General features: G+C 44.6%; 2 protein-coding genes across 15 annotated transcripts in view; one reads left to right on the top strand and one right to left on the bottom strand.

Annotated features, from left to right (window-relative positions):
* C3H6orf62 (chromosome 3 C6orf62 homolog) overlaps nucleotides 1–21,941 on the top strand; it is an 85,311-nt gene extending 63,370 nt beyond the window's left edge. For 7 of the 14 annotated variants that reach the window (XM_062185198.1, XM_062185193.1, XM_062185209.1 and 4 more), the window contains 3 exons: nucleotides 2,405–2,461; nucleotides 3,019–3,153; nucleotides 21,713–21,941. In XM_062185198.1, coding sequence (XP_062041182.1) covers nucleotides 2,405–2,461; nucleotides 3,019–3,153; nucleotides 21,713–21,916 — 396 coding nt within the window. In that variant the 3' untranslated portion in view covers nucleotides 21,917–21,941. Of the gene's footprint in view, nucleotides 1–2,404; nucleotides 2,462–3,018; nucleotides 3,154–5,576; nucleotides 6,926–14,666; nucleotides 14,850–21,712 lie in introns of those variants that run through there. The other 7 variants (XM_062185183.1, XM_062185212.1, XM_062185188.1 and 4 more) reach the window with 5 other exon arrangements.
* On the bottom strand, nucleotides 8,500–22,249 carry ACOT13 (acyl-CoA thioesterase 13). Its single transcript, XM_062185238.1, has 3 exons — nucleotides 22,055–22,249; nucleotides 14,847–15,031; nucleotides 8,500–10,853 (listed from the first exon to the last, which is right to left on the bottom strand). The coding sequence occupies exons 1-3, from the start codon at nucleotides 22,133–22,135 to the stop codon at nucleotides 10,697–10,699; spliced, it is 423 nt and encodes a 140-aa protein (XP_062041222.1). The 5' UTR covers nucleotides 22,136–22,249; the 3' UTR covers nucleotides 8,500–10,696.
* Between the last annotated feature and the right edge of the window lie 51 nt (nucleotides 22,250–22,300).

The following is a 22,300-nucleotide window of genomic DNA, read 5'->3' on the forward strand; positions in this document are numbered from 1 at the left end:
ACTTGAAATAATCTAAAATAGTCATTCCTAGATGTCCTTGGGGGATTGGTTCCAGGCCCAATTTCCTGAAGCACTTTAAAATACAAACACTTCCATAGTGAGATTTAATAGCAACTGTAATGAAGATTGTTTGTAACTATCAAGTTCCTGTTGTATTCAGTGTTAGGAACTGCTGGATGGTACTATTAAAATATGTATCATCTTTCTCCACGAATACTGCTGCCACCTGGCTCTGCCTTCCACTGCTGGGACTTCCTTACTTCATGCTGCCCTTTGAAGTGACGTAGAGGTTCATGGAAGACCTTTTGCAGTCTCACACAAACATCTTTGCTGTGTTTACTGACTGCTCCCATCCACCCTGGTATTTACTGTATTGGAATACCTTACTGTTTTCTTGAACATTTTTTAACACATTTCTGTTTATATCAGTCCTTTTTTCTAGAATGGTATTTTCCAAATTAATCTGTCATCACTACCCTGAGAAAAATTACCTGTCCTTAAAGGCACACTTTTTTTATTATTATTATTTGAAAGGCAGAGTTACACAGAGGAGAGGCAGAGAGAAAGAGAGGTCTTCCATGTACTGGTTCGCTCCCCAGTTGGTTGTAGCTGCTGGAGCTGTGCCGATCTGAAGCCAGGAGCCAGGAGCTTCTTCTTGGTCTCCCAAGCAGGTGCAGGGGCCCAAGGACTTGGGCCATCTTTCGCTGCTTTCCCAGGCCATAGCAGAGAGCTGGATCAGAAGTGGACCAGCTGGGACTAGAACTGGCTCCCATATGGGATGGTGGCACTGCAGGCGGTGGTTTAACCTGCTACGCCACAGCGAAAAGGCACACTCTGAAATCACCAACTCTGCTTTCACACTGCCTTATTTATTCTTCCAGTTGCACTTGGATAAGAACCCATTTTGAAGTTTCACAGATAGTGACATCTTACTCAAAGCCTTTTTTTTTTTTTGAAAAGTAACACAAGGGGAGAGACAGATAACTGCAATGACCAGTTGCTGGTCTGGGTTGAAACCAGAAGTCTGGAAACTCCCATCTAGGTCTCCCACATGGGCCCCAAGTACTTGGGCTGTCTGCTGCTACCTTCCTGCTGGATTGGAATCAGAGCAGCCAGGACTCTGGCTAGTGCTCTGATGTGGGATGCTGGTGTTGTAAGTGGCAGCTTAACTCACTGTTCCCCTGCCAGCCCCTAGGAAGGTTTTTGGTGCAAGTTCTGCACCCTCTTCTCCCCCCATTTTTCTACTTTTTTTCTTTAAAGATTTAATTTTGTTTTATTTGAAAGAGTTACAGAAAGGAGAGACACAGAGATCTTCCATCTGCTGGTTCACTCTCAAAAACGGCCCCGGGGCTGGGCCAAACCAAAGCCAGGAGGCAGGAGCTTTATTTGTCTCCCATGGAGGTGCTGGGGCCCAAGTACTTGGGCCATCTGCTGCTGCTTTCCTAGACAAATTAGCAGAAAGCTGGATTGAAAGTGGAATAGCCAGGACTCGAACTGGCGCCCATATGGGATGCCTACATTGCAGGTGGAGGCTTAACCTATGCTACAATGCTGGCTGCCACCCCCATTTTTCCAGAGATGCATTTATTCATTTGAAAGAGAGTGGCCTCCATCTGCTGGTTCACTACCCAAATGGCTGCCATGGCCAGGGATAGGCCAGGCCAAAGCCAGGAGCCTAATCCTGGTCTCCCATATTGGTGGCAAGGGCCCAGGTACTTGGGTCATGTTCATTTGCTTTTCCCAGGCATATCAGCAAGGAGCTAGATTGGCAGTAGAGCATCTGGGACATGAACTGCTGCCCATATGGGATGCCAATGTTGCCAGTAGCTTAACCCATTAGCCACAGTGCTTGCTCCATATGAGCCCTTTAAGGTTGAGAAAATCTTATACTTTTTAGTAGCTAATAGCATGTTTTAAATAGACTTGTGAAAATGCTAAGAATTTAGTATTGCAGTTGTATGAAAGTACAATTTCTCTATCGTTTTACATGCAGTTTATAAGGAAAGCTACTAGGCAGTAAAATCCAAGATTTCATTTCCAAATTTCCTACCGTTCACATCATAAGGGTGTAAAAATTCTTTGTACCAGACGAACTATGATTTCTACAATACATTTTTATCTTAGTGTCAGATTGTTAAAGATGTCTGCTCAGTTCTCCCTTGGTCTTCCCACCCATATTCAGCATCTGCCAGTGCCTACAAACATTTTGTGGGAGGATCAGTTGATAATGTTAAAAGATGGAAAGAGTGTTCTTATTGTAAGTCTTTGATAACTTAGAAACTTTAAAACAATCTGAGGCTGGCTGTGGAAAATAACACATAAAACAAATTGTAAAACATTTGAGTGGTGGTGGGAGGAATGGGTGTTTGGATGTCGTCTGTGATACCTGCATTCCATGTCTTAGTGCCTAAGTTTGAGACCTGGCTGTGTTCTCTGCCATCGTGCACCTTGGAGTCAGCAGGTGATGTTCGAGTCCATGTGACTGAGCTACCCATATGGGAGACCCAGATTTGTTCCAGGCTCCTGGCTCTGCCTGCTTGTTGGTATTTAGTGAATGAATAAGTGATGAGAATGTTCTCTTTCTATCTCGCTGCCTCTCAGATGATATCAGGGATTCCTGTGTCCTCAGAAGTCTGTTTATGTGAGGAGTGGAATATTTCACATGTGGACATCTCATTTAATCTTCTCAACTGTCCTGTGAAATAGACCAGGACTGTATTTTATAGATGAGACTGAAATTTAGAGAAGTTAAGGGATTTGTATAAGATCAGTGGTGAAGGATTATAACAGTGTGTCTTCTAATGAAAGGAGGGTGGTGTCCTTGGGGTTTGAAGTGCTTCACCTGAGTAAGTTTGAAAATAGGATTTTATGAACTTCGGCTTAAAATCTTTGAGTGTAAGATTTAGTCGCTTTGGTACAGATCTTAAAGAACAAGTTACATAATGGGAGTGCTACCTGATAGAACTTTCTGCAGTGAAAGCACATGCTTGTGGTTACATATAAATATTTTGTCATTAGGCCAAATTTGAGTTTCATCACGGTGACTATGAAAAGCAGTTTCTGCATGTACTGAGCCGCAAGGACAAGACTGGAATTGTTGTCAACAATCCTAACCAGTCAGTGTTTCTCTTCATTGACAGACAGCACTTGCAGGTAAGAATTTTTTTTTTTCCTGACAATCACCAAGGAACTCATTCACAAAGCTTATTGGTTGGTAAACAGTTTTGTAAACTAGTTACTTGATTCTGTTTCGCCTCTCAGAACTGCATTATTTTTAGTTATTTACAAGAAACATTCTAGGCCTCAACCTAGAGTGATTCTCAAACTTTGCTGTGTGTTAGAACTTACAGGAAAGTTAGGATTCCAGTGTACAGTGCTGAAAACCACTGCCTTTGAACTTTTCAACCTGACATGTGCTCAACAGATAAACATCACCTGGGAACTTGTTAAAATTGTAGAATCTAATGCCCTTATTAAAAACTGTATAAATTTTTGTGATGGGATTCAGTTCTCAGTTGATTTAAAACACGAATGAAAAACTATGGAGCTGGTGGTGTTGGTGCAGCAGGCGAAGCTGCCATCTCAGTGCCGCATCCTGTATGGGCACTGGTTTGAGTCCTGACTGCCTCGCTTGCAGTCCAGCTCCCTGCTAATGCACTTGAGAAAGCAATGGAAGATGGTCCAGGTGCTTGGGCCCTTGCACCCATACAGGAGATCCAAGCTCCTGGCTGCGGCCTGGCCTGGCCATTTGGGGAGTGAAAAAACAGATAGAAGATGTTTCTCTGTCTCTCTGTCTTTCAGATATATGAATAAATCTTTTTTTAAAAAAAAAGTGAATTAGAATTTGATAGCTTCTTTGTTATAAGTTATAACCTGGAGACAACAGCATCATGTTACCATTCATTCAGCATAAGTGCCTACACAGGGCCGGGCACCGCATGGCAGTGAAGTAAATATGAACCAATTCCTGTCTGGATGGATTCGTAGTCCATCATGGGAGACTCAGCCATATAACAAATACGGTTAGAAGGTGGTGAGTGCTGAGAAAGAGAGATCGGAGTCAGAGGGATATAAACTTTGAGATACTGGCTTCGTTATGTCTTCTGGGAAATGCTTTTTCCTTTTTAATTGCTTGTAATGTACTTCATTTGACTTTTTGAAAAACTACCTGTAGTGGCAATTGCGATAGTTTTTACACAGTCTAAAGGTTACTGACTTACGGGATGGAATACACACCAGATTTTTAATCACAGAAGCTTTGATGATAGGTTTGCTAAAATAGGAGAATTAAATTTCATACGTATTATGAGGTCGTTAGTACTGTATAAAATGGTCTAGTGACTTTGAGAATTTACTTTATTATCAAGGAGAGATCTTTTTATTTGTTAAGAACCAAACGGGCTGCTGTTGTGGCATAGCAGGTTAAGCCTCCACCCATGATGCTGGCATTCCATATGGGCGCTGGTTCAAGACCCGGCTGTTCCACTTTTCCATCCAGCTCCCTGCTAATGAGCCTGGGAAAGCAGCAGATGATGGTTCAAATACTTGGGCCCCTGTACCCACATGGGAGACCTGGAAGAAGCTTCTGCCCCAGCCCTGGCCATTGCAGCCTTTTGGGAAGTGAACCAGTAGATGGAAGATCTCTTTCTGTCCTCTCTATAACTCTGCGTTTCAAATAAAAAACAAAACAAAGAACTTGAAAAGTAAACAGATTGAATCCTTTTGATGGAAAAAGAAAAAAAAAAGCCTTTTAAGTTCTATCAGCTAAAATTTGGGTTCTGGGTAAGATGACCAACAGTGTGTTTGGATTGCCCCAGTTTTAGCATTGAAAGATTCAAGTCCTGGAAATGCTTCAGGCTCAGGCAAACTGGAGCAGTTTGTTGCAGATGAACTTGATCTTCAGCGTGTGTATTCTTAGTCCTCTTTCTTTGCTTTGTACGAAGATTATGTTCTTAATCTTCATGAGCTGGAGGTGTGTTGACATACTTGTAATTTATAGAAGACTCCACCACCACTTAGTCTATGAAGAAGTGATGTTAGCACTGTACTCATTATATGAAGGGCTTTACATGTGTGGACTCATTTAATCCTTAACAATCTGAGGTAACCATTTTTATAGCTAAAGGAATTAATTATAACTTGGTCAAAATCATTGGCAGAGATCTTGTGATTTTTGTCATCATGTGAGCTCCATGATAAGGGCTAGTCCAAAGGATAGTCTTAAAGTGGTATAGTCACATGCCCTGAGCCCACTCAGGTTCTAGTACAGATGTAGTCTCTGATCCAATATCTCCACGAAATGTTTGTAACCCCAATTCTTTTTGGCAAGTGATAGCTTTTATTTTTTAATTCTGCATAAATTTTCTAAGCATTTATTTAGTTTACAGTTAGCTTCCCTCTTTTTCCTGTATCTGGAGTGGTGAGATTGTCACCCTAACTAGAGTGCGCGTAGGAACCCTGCTGTATCCCTTACTCTGAGTGCTTTATTGTGTACCCTTAGTTGCTTAAATTCTGGGAATTTGACTTCAAGTGACAGTTATGTTAGTCTTGTTTAAGAATATTTTTTCCCCTTCCAGACTCCAAAAAACAAAGCTACAATCTTCAAGTTATGCAGCATCTGCCTCTACCTGCCACAGGAACAGCTTACCCACTGGGCAGTGGGCACCATAGAGGATCACCTCTGTCCTTACATGCCGGAATAGACTGACCAGCAAAATGGAGAAGATCAGAGAATGCAGCAGCAATTTTTTTTCTTGTTTTCTTACCACTTTATTCTTTCAGCGTTTAAGGAAAATGGACTCATGCACAGAACACTATGCATTTTGAAACTTCATTCTGGATTTTTTTTTTAATCATTTGTATCTCAGAACTTAAACAAATTAGATGTCTTCTGCACGGACTGTGTGAAAGAAGATGCTTTGCATATTTGCTGCACTGCATCAGCATCTTGCTAAAATGTGAATGAAAGGACTATTGTGCACTGAAATGCTTAACTGTGTCTGAAAGCACAAGGTGATACTCACTTTTGATGGTCTTCCCATTTGTCCGGGTTTTTGCCTCTGACATCTGTCATCAGTATTTAGAGGGCGAGAACCCATGTAACAGGTATAAATAACGTTTGAAAAAACTTAATAGCTTTGCTGTAGTCACCGTTGTTCCAGAGCACTGTCAGATCCATTCTGATGACCAGAAGTGGTTACAAAAAACAAAAACCAACCAACCATGGGAAAGAAATCTTAAGTGAAAAAAGCATCTCATTGTAGGCAGCCTTGCCTCATATCTTACTGGGCCATGTTTGTTTCCTGGTACTCATGTATTTTTTTCCCAGATCTCTTTCCCTAAGTTGCTGTTATAAAGTATTCTGCTGAGTGTGGATGCCGTTGTACACATAAGCAGATCTGGAGTCTGAAGTAGCTAAAGCAGCTATAAAACTGAGAAATACTTTCATAGCTGCAGAAACCATGATAGGTAGAGGACTTTGCTTTTGGTTTTAAAGAGAAGAGATTTAATTACAAAGAAAATTCCAGTGATTGTGCAGAAATACTGGTTTCTACACCATTCTAAAGAAAAATGAGGGTTTTTGGAGTAGAAAAAGTTATAAAAGTTGGGATCTTAAATTGTAAAAAAAAAAAAAAAAAACTATTGAGTGTCGAAGTTCTAAAAGCAGAACTCATTTGTGCAATGAACATAAGGAAAGACTACTGTATAGTTTTTTTTTTGTTTGTTTTCTTTTAAATGAAGAAAGGCTTTGCTTAAGGGTTGCATACTTTTATTGGAGTAAATCTGAATGATCCTACTCCTTTGGAGTAAAACTAATGCTTACCAGTTTCCAATTGTATTTAGCTTCTGGTTGGAATTTGAAAAAAAATGAAAACCTAAATAAAATAGGTGAAAGTTCCCTGACTATTCAGGTGAATACACAAAGCTTGAAGTGGTAACTTTATTTCTCCAAGTCACCGTGAAACCATAACCTCAGAAAAACTTGGCAGTTGGGTTTGTATCCTCAATAAGTAGAGGAATCAAGGATGTTTTGTCAGTTTTCAATAGTTGGCAGCCTGCCTTTATGCCTTGCTTCACGGGAAAGAAAAACAGCTTTCACATACTTTCTGGTCAGCTAAAATAATTCTTCATAAGTCTTTCAAAAGATTAATTTATTTACTTGAAAGAGTTACAGAGAAATCTTCTATCCATTGATTCACTCCTCGAATGGCCACAATTGCTGGGGCTGGGCTATGTAGAAGTCAGGAGCTTGGAATTCCATCTGGGTCTCTCAAGTGGATCCAGGGGCCCAAGCTTTTGAGCCATCTGCTGCTGCTTTCCCAGGTGTACTACCTGGTAGCTGGATCAGAAGTGCTCCAACCAGTGCCCATATGGGATGTTGGCCCCAGAAGATATTCAGAGTAACACTTTGAACGTTTACTATGGCCAGATGCTGTTCTCACTTCATACCTTAATTAAACAACCCTGAGGGAAATAGGTGTAGAGGTTAAGAACTTGCCCAAGCTCATGTCTTTAGTGGAGGATTTAAAACTAGCTGACTGGCTCTGGAGTCTAAGCATTTGGCCATTGTACTGTATTGAATTCCAAAAAAAAAAAATTTAGAAAAGTTGCATCACAAGCTCTTGTATTACCTGTATCCACATTGGTTTTCATTCTCTGTACTTAACATATTACAGAACCATTTGAGGGTTTGTTGATACATTACAATTCTAAGTAATAAGGATATCTTACAGAAAAAATGCCAAACTTCAGGGGTATAACATTGAAGACTTTGTCATCCATACAAAAGCCAGGAGGTTCATCTTGGTCTCCCATGTGGGTGCAAGGGTCCAAGCTGTCTTCTACTGCTTTCCCAGGTCATAAACAGAGCTGGATAGGAAGAGGAACAGCCAGGACACAAGCTGGTGCCCATATGGGATGCCAGCACCACAGGCGGAGGCTTAGCCTGCTGTGCTACAGCTCTGGCCCCAGAGGTTTTTCCAGCTTCATTTTGCATCTGAGTCATGTTCAAGATTGGTGTTATGTCCCTCTCAAGTTAACACTCTTCTGATGACCTGGTCGAGGTGTTGTCCCATTTCTGCACTGTCTCCTTTAGCATTTTGGGGGGGAACAGGCAAATACCTGTGTCCTTTATCATGAGCTCCTGAAGATGATCAGACCTTTATGATGGTTGCAAAAACGTTGGTTTTCCAAATGTACCTCTCCCTTTATATTTCTTAGCATTTCATTGTAAGGAAGGAACTTCTGCCATTTATTCCCCATCTTAACATTATGGACTAAGATTCTTTTTCACCTTGGGGCACAACTTGCATGCCAGTGTCATTTTTTTGAGCACTTCATTTTGGGCATACACTATCATAACTTCTGCCCCAGCCTTCAGCCTGGAATCAGATTTTTCCAGGAATCCCAGGTATCTTTGAGTAGGGAATAGGAGAAATCTAGATCTGGGTCCCCTGAATACCCTGTTCTGTCCACTGTTCTTACACAGGCAAAGCAGAATTCAGTTTTTTTAAGGTTTATTTGGAAGACAGTGAGAGCTTCCATCTGCTGGTTCACTCCCCAGATGGTTGTAAACAGGTCTGAAAGCAGGAGCCAGGAACTCCATTCTGGTCTCCCACATGGTTGGCAGGGGCCTTGTACTTGAACCATCATCCACTGGCTTTGCAGGTGCATTATCTGGGAGCTGGATCAGAAGCAGTGCTCTGATATGGAATGCCAGCTGTGCCACATGTGCTTGGCCCCCATGGTAAACTTTTAGCTTCACTTCAAATTTATTTAAAGCTGCCTCCTTTCTTTCCAAGTCTTTAATTGTGAAATGTTCACTAAGACTTCCTGATAAAGAAAACAAATATTAAAAGTGCCAGTCAACAGAACTTCGAGAAGATTAAAAATACTGTGGATGAAGAGTGAAGATCTTATGCTAGGTGTTAAGAGGGGCTAATAGTATTTTCCTCTAATACAAAAGATGCTGGCCAGTGCTGTAGTAAATTATCAAAAACATTGGGACCATTTCCTATCACTGTTGTGCTTTACCTGAAAAACTTCCTTTAGGGTTACTTCAGGCCGTGTGGTGAAATCTACTTTGTTTACTTTTTCTTCTTTTTTTTAGATTTATTTGAAAGGCAGAGTTATAGAGAGGCAGGGAGGGCGGGGGGTGGTCTTCCATCCACTGGTTCACTTCCCAAATGGCCGCAATGGCCAGAGCTGAGCCAATCTAGAGCCAGCAGCCAGGAGCCTCTTCTGGGTCTCCCACGCGGGTACAGGGGCCCAAGCACTTGGATAATCTTCTACTGCTTTCCCAGGCCATAGCAGAAAGCTGGATGGAAGTGGAACAGCCGGGACTTGAACCTGTGCCCACGTGGGATGCTGACAGTGCAGGCAGTGGCTTTACCCATTATGCCATGACAACTGGCCCCTCTATTTTCTAATATGGCCAATGGTTTATCTATTTTGGAGTCCTGCCATCTTAAAGTGAGGTTGGAAAGGAAATGGAAATGTGGTGCCCCATTTTACAGTTGAGAGGACCTAAAATTAAGGATTGGCCATTGCTGTGATCCGAATATCTGCATTATAAAATTCATCTGTTGAAACCCTAACCACTAATGTTATGTACTAGGAGGTGGGTTTTTTGAGGGGGTACTTTGATTTAATGCCCTCGTAGGAGACCCCACAGTGCTCCCTTGTCCTGCCCTGTGGGGGCAGCCAGAAGGTGGCATCGGTAAACCAGATCATGGCCTTCAATACCACAGAAACTGCTGAAGCCTCAACCTTTGGCTTCCCAGCCCGGAACTGGAAGTTTGTTAAAAGCCACTGAGTCTATGGTATTTTGTTAATAGCAGCCTGACAGAGTGAAACCACCATCACATTTCTCCTTTAGCTTAGTATTGGACGTTAGCTTTTGAAGCAGGGCTTTTTCAGCCAGGGGCCATCTGAATATTTATAACATCACTCACAGGCCATACAACATTAACAGCGTAAAAATTAGCCTGCTGCAGCTTTATTGAATTTGCAGTCCTGCTGCGGTTGAGTTGGCAGGGCCAGGCCAAATGATCTTGCAGGTCTCGTGGACCACAGGCTGGATGAATCCTACCCTTGTCAATTTAAAGTAATCTTAGAGTGGCCCTTCCAGCTGCTTAGCTTTACATACGTTTTTTCCTTTTTTAACTTTTTTTTTTTGAAAGTTAGAGAGAGGGAGAGACAGATCTTCCATTTGCTGGTTTACTACCCAAATGGCTGCAAAGGCCAGGGCTGTGCCAGCCCTAAATTAGTCAGGACTCTGAACTTCCTTAAGGTCTCCCATGTGAGTGGCAGGTCGTTTGCTGCTTTTCCCTGGTGTGTTAGCAGGGAGCTGGACTGGAACTGGAGCAGCTGTGTCTTGAACCAGCACCCATAGGGGATGCCAGCATTATAGTCGGTGGCTTAACCCAGTATACCACAATGCTGGCCCCTACCCAAGTTTTCATAGCATTTTGAGCCTTGAATTTTGTACCCAATTATGCATATAATTAAAAAACAGAAGATGCTTACAATGAAGCACAGACAGCCCACCACCCACTCTACTTGGTTCCTAGGTCCCATCCCCCCAAGAAAGTGTTTCTTAGCTACTTCGGTTGTGGTGATTTATTTCAGCATTATATTTGTTCAAGTCAAGTTTATATTTGGTATTCATTATTTCTTTAGGCTGCAGGCTGTTTTCTCAGTTTCCCAGGTGCTTTGTGTGCCTGCCTTGTGCTATTAATTTTCCTGTGGCCTTGCTGGTCAGATCGACTGAGGCAAATGCAAGTGTTCTCCCCTGCTTCAGGATGTGCGCTGTAATCAGTATATCTTCTCCTATTTTTGCAGGTGCCATGTACCTAGAAATGAAACAAATTTAAATACAGTGAATGGCAAAATTTTTTAAAAGGTTCATTTGAAACAGCGACAGAGGGACACACACATAGCTCTCTTATCTATTACTTCACTCCCCAAGTAGCCACATCGGCCAGGTCTGGGCCAGACTGAAGCCAGGAACCAAGAACTCCATCCTGGCCTCCCATATGGGTGGCAAGGTGTTTGAACCAGCATCTGTTGGCCTTTGGCAGCGCAGTAGCTGGGGTTGGAATTAGCACCTCAATATGGATGCCAGCGTTCTAAGTGGTGGCTTAACCTGTGCCACAATGCTGGTCCCAATGGCAAATAAATTTTTTTTTTTTTTTTTTTTGACAGGCTGAGTTAGACAGAAAGGTCTTCCTTTTCCGTTGGTTCACCCCCCAAATGGCCGCTATGGCTGATGCGCTGCGCCGAGCTGAAGCCAGGAGCCAGGTGCTTTCTCCTGGCCTCCCATGCGGGTGCAGGGCCCAAGGACCTGGGCCACAGCAGAGAGCTGGACTGGAAGAGGAGCAACCAGGACAGAATCTGGCGCCCCAACTGGGACTAAAACCCAGGGTGCCGGCGCCACAGGTGGAGGATTAGCCAAGTGAGCTGCGGTGCTGGCCAATGGCAAATAATTTTTAGAAGGGGATGTTGTTATAAGCCCATTAGCAGCCTTCCTATGTGACTTATTTTATTACTAAAAAGAGTTGAAGAAAACTTCTGGCTAGCTTTTTGCACTATCAAATTGGAATGGCTGATCCTGTTCAGGTTCTATCTTAACAAGTCCTTCCATGTAAGTTTCTGTTCTGATAAATATGAAAACTTTTTTTTTTTTCCTCCCCCTTAAAGTTTCTCACATCATATTTGGGGCTAGTGGAGGACTTCACCTAGCTTTTTTCTGACTTCTTAACTTCCTAGGTAAAGCATCACTTGATGTCTAGGTCTTGATTCAATAATTAGAATTTAAGCAATCTAAGAACTCAGTTTCTTTTTTGCTGTCCTGCGTACAATTTATAGTTTATCTTATCCAATGAGGCGATCCCACAGATACAAATTATTAAACTGGGCATATCAAAAGGTTCAGCAAAACAAAGAGGATGCCTGGATTGAGCATATGATGTTTGGAGAATGGAGATGTGTTTCTGGGAACTGTGGGACTTACAATACTGGTTATTTTAGCTGTGATATCTATTCCATCTATGAGTTACTCTTTTTTGTTGTTGTTGTTGTTAAAGATTTATTTATTTATTTGAAAGGCAGTGTTACACAGAGAGAAGGAGAGGCAGAGAGAGAGACTGGTCTTCCATCTGCTGGTTCACTCCCCAATTGGCCACAACAGCTGGAGCTGCGCCGATCCTAAGCCATAAGCCAGGAGCTTCTTCTGGGTCTCCCAAGCAGGTGCAGGGGCCCAAGGACTTGGGCCATCTTTCGCTGCTTTCCCAGGCCATAGCAGAGAGCTGGATCAGAAGTGGAGCAGTTGGGATTTGAACTGGCACCCATATGGGTTGCCAGCACTACAGGCAGTGGCTTTACCTGCTATGCCATAGCACTGGCCCCTGTGAGTGACTCTTTAACCTGGAGAGAATTTCACTATATTCAGAGCAAACTAGGAATTGTTTCCCTTCTACTGGGTACAACATATGCATTGACTTTTGCCTGAAATAAATGGATAGATTAAAAACAATTTGTGGGGCCTGTGCTGTGGTGTAGTGGGTAAAGCCACCACTTGCGGTGCCAGCATCCCATATGGGCACTAGTTCGAGTCCTGGCTGCTCCACTTCTGATCCAGCTCTCTGCTATGGCCTGGGAAAGCTGTAGAAGATGGCCCAAGTCCTTGGGCCCCTGCACCTGCTTGGGAGACCCAGAAGAAGCTCCTGGCTCGTGGCTTTGGATTGGCGTAGCTCCAGCCGTTGTGGCCATCTGGGGAGTGAGTGAACCAGCAGATGGAAGACTTCTCTCTTTCTTCCTCTTTGCCTCTGCCTCTCTGTAATTGTGCCTTTCAAATAAATAAATTTAAAAAATTAGTTTACACACAATTTTGTTCCATATTGGTATATTTTGTCATAAATGCGTCAAAGTTGTTTTTGTTAATAAAATGATCACTTGCTGATAAAAAATTAAGGAATTAATATGAACTCCTTATACTCCTGGTGATGAGTTGTGTACTTGTCTCTGGTTATCTGTGGGACACTAGTTCCAGGAACCTCCTGAATATCAAAATCTGGATGCCCGGTTCCCATATATAAAATGGCATGGTATTGGCATACAACCTACATACCTCCAGCCATATACTTTAAAGCATCTCTAGGTTATTCACAGTACCTAATAAAATGTAAATAGCATATAAATAGCTGTTCAATTGTCTTGTTAGGGAATAATAATAAGGAAAAAAGTTCTGCACTTTTTAAAAATGTTTACTCATTTTTATTTATTTCAAAGTCAGAACAACAGACTAAGATCTTTCATTACTAGTTCACTCCCCAAACACCTGCAACAGCCAGGGCTGGGCCAGGTCAAAGCCAGGAGTCAGGAGCTCCATCTGGGTCTACAGTGTTGGGTAGCAGGAACCCAAGTGCGTGAGCCATCATCTGCTACCACCCAGAAGCATGAGCAGGAAGCTGGCTGGGAAGCAGAGGTGGGACCCCATCCCAGGCACTCCAAGATGGGATGCAGGCACCTCAACAGGTGGCTTACCCTGCCGCACCAAAACATCCACCCCTCATATGCACATTTTTTTTTTTAATGATTTTTTATCTATTTGAAAATCAGAGAGACAGAGACAGATCTTCCATCTGTTGGTTTACTCCCCAAATTCATGAAACAGCTATGGCTGGCCCAGGCCAAAGCAAGGAGCCCAGAACACAATCCAGGTCTCCCTCATGGGTGACAGGGGCCCAGGTTTTTACGCCATCACCTGCTGTCTCCCAGGACATGCGTTTGCAGGAAGCTGGAGTCAGAAGCAGAGCTGACACTTAGACCCAGGCACTCTGATATGGAACGGAGGTTTTCCAAGTGGGATCTTAGCCACTGGGCCAAACACCTGCCCCCAGTATGCACTTTTTTTTTTTTTTTAAAGTATTTCCCCCCCAAACTTGGTTGAAATCACAGATATGGAGCCTACGGATACAGAGGAATAATTACATATCTCTAAAGATGTATTTTCTACCCACTTGTAATCTTAAATTGTCAAATTTACTTAGCTAACTTACAACTTTGGGGTGAGGGGATAAAGATGAATACAACGTTTAATTTCCTTAAAGCTTATGTTCCTGCTTAGAAAGCAAGGATAGGCCAGTGCCACGGCTCACTAGGCTAATCCTCCGCCTGCAGTGCCGGCACCCCGGGTCCCAGTCCCGGTCGGGGAGCCGGTTCTGTCCCAGTTGCTCCTCTTCCAGTCCAGCTCTCTGCTGTGGCCTGGGAAGGCAGTGGAGGATGGCCCAGGTACTTGGGCCTTGCACCTGCATGGGAGACCAGGAGGAAGCACCTGGCTCCTGGCTTCGGATCGGCGCAGCGCACCAGCCGCAGCGGCCATTTGGGGTGTGAATCAATGGAAGGAAGACCTTTCTCTCTGTCTCTCTCTCTCTAACTGCCTGTCAAAAAAAAAAAAAAAAAAAAAAAGAAGAAGCTGATGGCCTGCTTTTCTGAATGTTTAGTACTGACACATGTACCATACGTCAGCATTTGTATTTTGTTAGATAGTGTAAGTCATGTAGAAATGATCAAAGTCTACGGGGAGATGTGCTTAGGTTACATGCAAATACTGCACTATTTTATAGAAGGGACTCAAGCATCCACATGTTTTGGTATCCTTGCAGGTCCTGGACCAGTCCCCATGGAGACTGAAGATGACTGTACTTGGAAGTTAACTCCTCCAGTTCTCGCTTTTAAGGCTGCGCAGTATTTTAGGGCAGATCTTACAGCTGCACTTAAGGACAAACAGCTAATTGAAAATCAGGTCCTGTGAAAGTTATGAACAAGTTATCTGGGCTACGTACGTTATGTTCAAGTCAACACTGACGCCGGGTGCGCCTCTCTCTGTGCACATCAGTGCCACTGTTGATATGACATCTACTAAGGTGGCTGTCAAGCCGCCGTGGAGGGTGCCCAATTTGTTGGTATGCTGCTCTTCCACTTTCATTTCACAAATCACTTTCCCAGGAGCAGCAGAGACCAGAGTCACCTAAATGTTAAAAAAAAAAAAAAAAAAAGAAAGAAAGAAAAAAGAAAAACATTTTGAACATTCATTCTGTGATACTAGAAAAGCCCAAACATTAAAAATAGTCACTAGATTAAAACTGAAATCCCCCAAAAAAGTTGATTCAGGAATTTGGCGCCAAATAGCTCAGTTCCAGATGACCAGCATTTATTGAGCGCTGTCATACGCCGTGCACGTCAGCCACGTGTCCTGGGAATGTGCCACTAGGTGACTGTCAGATCTCGCTGGTGGCGCCTGCTGCGCCTCTGGGCCGCAAGGTACAGCTGTGGCTCCCGGACCCAAGCCTGTGCACCAGGCTCCTGTGCTGTGCGCTCTGAGCAATCGTGATCAATGGTCTTTGTGTAGCCAGGCATGAAAAGGTACAGCGAAAACGTGGTGTGAAAGATAAAAATGCTGCGGCCGTACAGGGCTCTCACATGAACAGAGCTTTTAGGGCTCGAGGCTGCTGGAGGTGACTGAACGTGAAGGCCAAGGACATGACCGTCCAGTGCTGTACACTTACAGACCCCACGTACCGAGGCTACACTGACTCCCAAAGTACTTCTCTTCGGTAATAAATTAACTTTAGTTTTGTAACACTTTTACTTTATAACTTCAGAACATGTAAAACTCTCTGGTTCTTTTATAGTACCACTTAGCTTGAAACACATGATACAGCTATAATTTTCTATCTTTATATCCTTCTTTTAGAAGCATTTTTAAAAATTTAATCTTTTTAAACTTTTCTGTTAAAAACAGACACAAACGGCTGGCACCGTGGCTCAATAGGCTAATCTTCTGCCTTGCGGCGCCGGCACACCAGGTTCTAGTCCTGGTCGGGGCACCGGATTCTGTCCTGGTTGCCCCTCTTCCAGGCCAGCTCTCTGCTGTGGCCCAGGAGTGCAGTGGAGGCTGGCCCAGGTCCTTGGGCCCTGCACCCGCATGGGAGACCGGGAGAAGCACCTGGCTCCTGGCTTCGGATCAGCGCGATGCGCCGGCCGCAGCGTGCTGACCACAGCGGCCATTGGAGGGTGAACCAAAGGCAAAAGGAAGACCTTTCTCTCTCTCTCTCTCTCTCTCACTGTCCACTCTGCCTGTAAAAAAAAAAAAAAAAAAAAAAAAACAGACACAAACACACGCATTAGCCCAGCTGAGGCCCACACAGGGTCCGGACTACGAGCACCCCTTTCTTCCATCGCCACAGCTAGTCCCCGGAAGGCGAGCAGGGAGGCGACGGCGACACTCTGGTGTTGCTGCCTCCTGGACACCGCCGTAGGGCCGGCCTGAGGTTCCTGAGGAGGTGACACTTTTCAGGAAGTGTCCACTGTGCTGGTTTCCCACCCCACCCCCCGCCCCCCATCATAGATTTGCTGGTAGGGGACATTTCTCTGCATTTGTGAAAATCCTTCCCATTTTCCAACTTTTCAAGGAGCTGACTGAGGTCTGCAGAAGCTTCTGCTACACTCGTCACTGTGAATTTCCATGGGGCTTCTTTCTCTTCTGTGTCTCCTCTTCGCTATCTCTGTGTTCCCTGGGTGATAGGAATTTTTCAACTCCACTATAATTTTATGGGATCACCACCATATATGTGGCTCATCACTGAGACACTGCTGTGTGGGATATAAGTACACTGTACAAAAGAAGGGATAACTTCTACTTTGCAGACACATTCAGAGTGACCTATCTGCAAGGTCACTTAAAATGTGACAGAACTGAGAGTTAGTTCTAGGTCTGCCTGCCTTCACATCTCCCTAACCACTAAGTTAGAAAATCTCTCAATACACAGTTCCCTGAAGGCTCCCACTAGGAAGACACTGCTAAGCACACGTTATTATTGTTTAATTCCACAAAAAGCCCTGAAGGAAAACAGAACCATGCAAAAAGCATCCAAAGCAATTTTATGTCATGTTTTTGCATAACATGTAAATCAATGGAAAAAATAAATATTAGAGTAGGACATAGCCTGTTTATAGCAATAAATGATTTAGTCACGAGATGTCCTTATAAACTCGTAAGACACAACAAGCAGGAACAAGGTGTAAACTCATCTTACTCAGGCATTTGTGCGGGTCTTAAAATTATTTGTTTATTTTAATTTATTTGAAAGGCAAACACAGAGATGGAGAGATTGAGATTGAGAGAAATTTTCCATCTGCTAGTCACTCCCCAAAAGCCCACATAACCAGGTCAGGTTAGGCTGAAGCCAGGAACTTAGAACTCCATTTGGGTCTTACACATGGGTGGCAAGGACCTAACTACTTGAGCCATCACCTGCTGCTTCCAGGGTGCACATTAGCAGGATGCTGGAATCAGAAGTGGAGCTGGTAGGCCTCAAACCCCAGCATTCTGAAATTGGATACAATCCCAAGCAATGGGTTCACCGCAGCATCAAATGCCTGCCTCTGTGTGGGACTTTAAATAAGGTTCTGACAAGTTAACAACAAATGAGATTTAATCCCTGCTCTTGGTGGTGGTCAGTCTAAAGAAAGAGACAAATGTAAGGAGATTTCAAAAAGAGGCCTCTGGGGCTGGCATCATGGTGTAGCAGGTAAAGCTGTCACCTGCAATGCTAGCATCCTATGTAGGTGCCAGTTTGTGTCCTGGGTGCTCCATTTCCAGTCCAGCTCTCTGCTAATGGCCTGGAAAAGAAGCGGAGGATAGCCCAAGTGTTTGGGCCTCTGCCATCCACTTGGGAGACCTGTTAGAAGCTCCTGGCTCCCGGCTCTGGCCTGGTTCTGCCCTGGCTGTTACAGCAATCTGGGGAGAGAATAAAATGGATGGAAAATCTCTCTCTCTGTAGCTCTGACTTTCAAATAAATAAATAAAAAGGGGGCCTCCACCTGGTTGCTACCCTGGACTTCCCCATTATAAGCAGATGGACCCTCATCAGAACAAAGTCTGAATATCTGCATAGTTGTCAATGGAATAGACTCATTGCTTTCTTTCTTCCTTTTTTTTTTTTTTTAAAGATTTATTTATTTATTTGAAAGGTTACAGAGAGGCAGAGGCAGAGAGAGAAAGAGAGGTTTTCCATCTGGTGGTTTACTCCCCAGATAGCCGGAAAGGCCGAAGCCAGGAGCCAGGAGCTTCTTCCAGGTCTACCACATGGGTGCAAGGGCCCAAGCATTTGAGCCATCTTTTACTGCTTTTTCAGGCCATAGCAGAGAGCTGGATTGGATGTGGAGTAGTTGGGATTCAAACTGGCGCCCATATAAGATGCCAGCATCATAGGCAGCAACTTTATTTGCTATGCCACAACGCCAGCCCCAATTTCATAATTTTTTTACACACTGTAGCCTAACAATACCAAAGATAACCCAGGATCCTGCAGGGAAGTAGTTGTAGTGATTCTAGTCATGGCCAATTTGAGATAGGTACATAAAATGTCTTAGGGCAGGGGCCAGAATTGTGGGATGTGTGGTGTAGCGGTTAAAGCCACCACCTGTGCTGGCATCCCATATGGGCATCGGTTTGAGTCCCAGCTGCTCCACTTCCAATCCATCTCTCTGTTGTGGCCTGGAAAGCAGTAGAAGATGGCCCAAGTGCTTAGGCCCCTACACCCAGGAGACCCGGAAGAAGCTCCTGGCTTCTAGCTTCGGATTGGTTGTGACCATCTAGGGACTGAACCAGTGGATGGATGCCTCTGCCTCTCTCTCTCTCTGTAACTGCCATTCAAATATATAAATAAATCTTTAAAAAAAAAAAAAAAGAAAGAAAGAAAGAAAAAGAAAATAGGCTAATACAAAGAACGTTGTGGTGGAAGATCTTATGTATTGACTTGGTATCTGTGCTAGGATTGATTGAATGAGCCTTTTATTTATTTATTTTTTTATTTTTGACAGGCAGAGTGGATAGTGAGAGAGAGAGAGACAGAGAGAAAGGTCTTCCTTTTTGCCGTTGGTTCACCCTCCAATGGCCACTGCGGCCGGCGCATTGTGCTGATCCAAAGCCAGGTGCCAGGTGCTTCTCCTGGTCTCCCATGCGGGTGCAGGGCCCAAGCACTTGGGCCAGCCTCCACTGCCTTCCCGGGCCATAGCAGAGAGCTGGCCTGGAAGAGGGGCAACCGGGATAGAATCCGGCGCCCCGACCGGGACTAGAACCCGGTGTGCTGGCGCTGCAAGGTGGAGGATTAGCCTGTTAAGCCACGGCGCCGGCCTGAATGAGCCTTTTCAACAGATCATTTCTGAAAGTGTATTACCAGGTTCCTATGCTGGATCAAAATTAATCAACCAAAACCAAACTCCCATTGGAATATTATCAGCCAAATTTTAAACTGTTTTCCCACTTGATTTGTTGACTTAAAAAAATCATTTAAAGAATCTGTTAGAGGTTATTGGCAATCAGGATAGCACTGTTTCATATAATCAAAAAAAAAAAAAAAAAGAAAATGCAGTTTGCTTTGGTGAGGTGCTATTATCTATCAGAGTATTTAGTGAACCAGTAAGGCCACTGCAGGAGTGGGAGATGAGGAGACTTGAAGCAACAATATTGTACATCACTTGCCTGTTTTTATTTATTTGTCTAAAGATTTATTTATTTTATGTATTTGAAAGGCAGAGTTACAGAGAGAGACAGGGAGAGATACAGAGAGAGAGAGAGAGAGAGGTATCTGCCATCCACCTGTTCACTCCCCTAATGGCTGCAATGACCGGAGCTGGGCCAGTCTGAAGCCAAGAGCCAGGAGCTTCTTGGGGCAGGGCCCCAGGCACTTTGGCCATCTTCCACTGCCTTCCCAGGCACATTTAGCAGGAAGCTGGATCTGAAGTACAACAGCTGGGACTCAAACTGGCACCACTATGGGATGCTGGTGCTGCAAGCTGGCCCGCTCACTTGCCTCTTATACCCAGAAACACTATCCCTTCTCATTTTAACAAAAGCAGTATAGTAAGAATACAGTTATTTCTGGGAGGCCATACACATCTTTATACCAATTTACTGTTTTAACAATTTGCATCTAAAAATCCTGCATTTTAAAAGTGAGCATTTCTTGCTTTGAAAAATCTCTGGTGTTATAATAAGGGACAACTATTTTTCATAAAATCACAATTATGGTTCACTGAGGTGACTAAAACCATACTAGTTAATGAAACATTTTCTTTTTTTTTTTTTTTAAGTTATTTATTTATTTGACGAGGAGGGAAGGGCAGAAGGAGAGAGACAGAGAGAACTCTATCTGCTGAGTCATTCCCCAAGTGCCCACAGCATCCAGGGTCATGCCAGGATAGAGCCCAGAGCCAGGATTCCATGCAGATTCCCCTTGAAGGTGGCAGCGACCTAACCACGTGAGCTACCTGCTGCCACCCAGGTTGCATATCAGCAAAAAGCTGGAGTAGGGAACGGAGCCCGGACTTGAATCCAGGTTCTCCAACAGATTATCCCAAGCAGTGTCTTAAGTGCTATGCCAAATGTTGGCCTTGAACATAAAGAATCATCAGGCAGACATGGACAGAAAAAAACAATCTCTTTGATGCCAAAACATTGTGGAAGTTTCATGATTTGAACCAACAACTCAAAGTTCAGTGCAAAGACGTGGCATATAATTAGAAAGATCAGAGGGGCCGGCGCTGTGGCGTAGTGGGTAAAGCCACCACCTACAGTGGCAGCATCCCATATAGACGTCAGTTCAAGTCCTGGCTGCTCCACTTGTGACCCAGCTCTCTGTTATGGCCTGGGAAAGAAGCAGACGATGACCCAAATCCTTGGGCCCCTGCGTGTGGGTGACCCAGAGGAAACTCCTGGCTCCTGGCTTCAAATAAGGGCAGTTCTGGCCCTTGCAGCTGTCTTGGGAATGAACCAGTGGATGGAAGACTTCCTCTCTCTCTCTGCCTCTTTGTAAAATAAATAAATATTTAAAAAAATAAAGATTTGGCCGGCGCCACGGCTCACTAGGCTAATCCTCCACCTGCGGCGCCGGCACACCGGGTTCTAGTCCCGGTTGGGGTGCTGGTTCTGTCCCGGTCGTTCCTCTTCCAGTCCAGCTCTCTGCTGTGGCCCGGGAAGGCAGTGGAGGATGGCCCAAGTGCTTGGGCCCTGCACCTGCATGGGAGACCAGGAGGAAGCACCTGGCTCTTGGCTTCGGATCTGCGCAGCGCGCTGGCCATATTGGCCATTTGGGGGGTGAACCAACGAAAAAAAGGAAGACCTTTCTCTCTGTCTCTCTCTCACTAACTCTACCTGTCAAAAAAATAAATAAAGATTAGATATGAAAAATTTAATACTGTTTGTATTGTTGACATGTTACATTGATGACATTATATTGATGACATGTTGAATATACTGAGTTACTTGTATTACTAAAATCAATTTCACCTATTTCTCTTCTCTACATTTATATTGTATTCATTGGAAAGGCAAAGAGAAAGATTCATTCACTGGTTTATTTATCAAATGCCTAAAACAGCCAGGGATTGGGAACTCAACCCAAGTGTCGCACATGGGAGGCAGGGACCCAACTACTTAAGCCATCACCTGCTGCCTCTCATGGTGTACTGCAGCAGCCGTCACTCTAATCCAGGTGCTCGGACACGCCACGTGGGTGTCCCAGGTGCTGTCTTAAATACTGCGCCAAGCACCCATCCCGCCGGCTTCTTTAAGATGCGGCTCTAACGCGATCTATAATTACCCATGCGGCCTATTCGCAGCTTGAATTGCGTTTCTGTTGGATAGCGCCCACCCAGATACAGCACATACCGCTCTTCAAACCTCCTGCAACCTCTGAGAGTCTGCTCCGCGGAAGAGGGGCCCCTGCACCTGCCTGGGAGACCCGGAGGTCGCTCCTGGCGCCGGCCAGGTCCAGCTCCGTCCAGTGTGGCCATCTGGGGAGTGGGCCAGCGGATGGAAGACCTCCCTCCGTCCCCTAGCCCCCCGTAACTCTGCCTCTCAAATAAATAAAAAATCGTCTTTTAAAAAACTAATGGCAATCACCCACGTTCAGTAAGACCGCCTACGCATTCGTCCCAGGCGCTGCCCGCGCCGGGCTCGCTGTCCCGTCCGAGGGAGCGCCAATACCTTGTCACACACTCTGTCAAAGCAGTGCGCGCTGCCCATGGCCTTCAGCACTTCCCGCACCGTCTGCGTCAAGGAGTTCATCGCGAAGCGGCGTCGGCCTCCCGACCCTGCGCCAGCGCGAACCCCACAGATCAGCGAGGCGCGGCCCGCGGAGGCGCAGGACACCCGGAGGGCGCGCCCCCGCGCTCCGCCCTGGGCCCCCGCCCCCGCGGATCGCGCATGCGCGTCTCGGCTCGCCCCCAATCG

This window comes from Lepus europaeus, chromosome 3 (genome assembly GCF_033115175.1).
Source record: "Lepus europaeus isolate LE1 chromosome 3, mLepTim1.pri, whole genome shotgun sequence".
NCBI classification, from domain to species: Eukaryota; Metazoa; Chordata; class Mammalia; order Lagomorpha; family Leporidae; genus Lepus; species Lepus europaeus.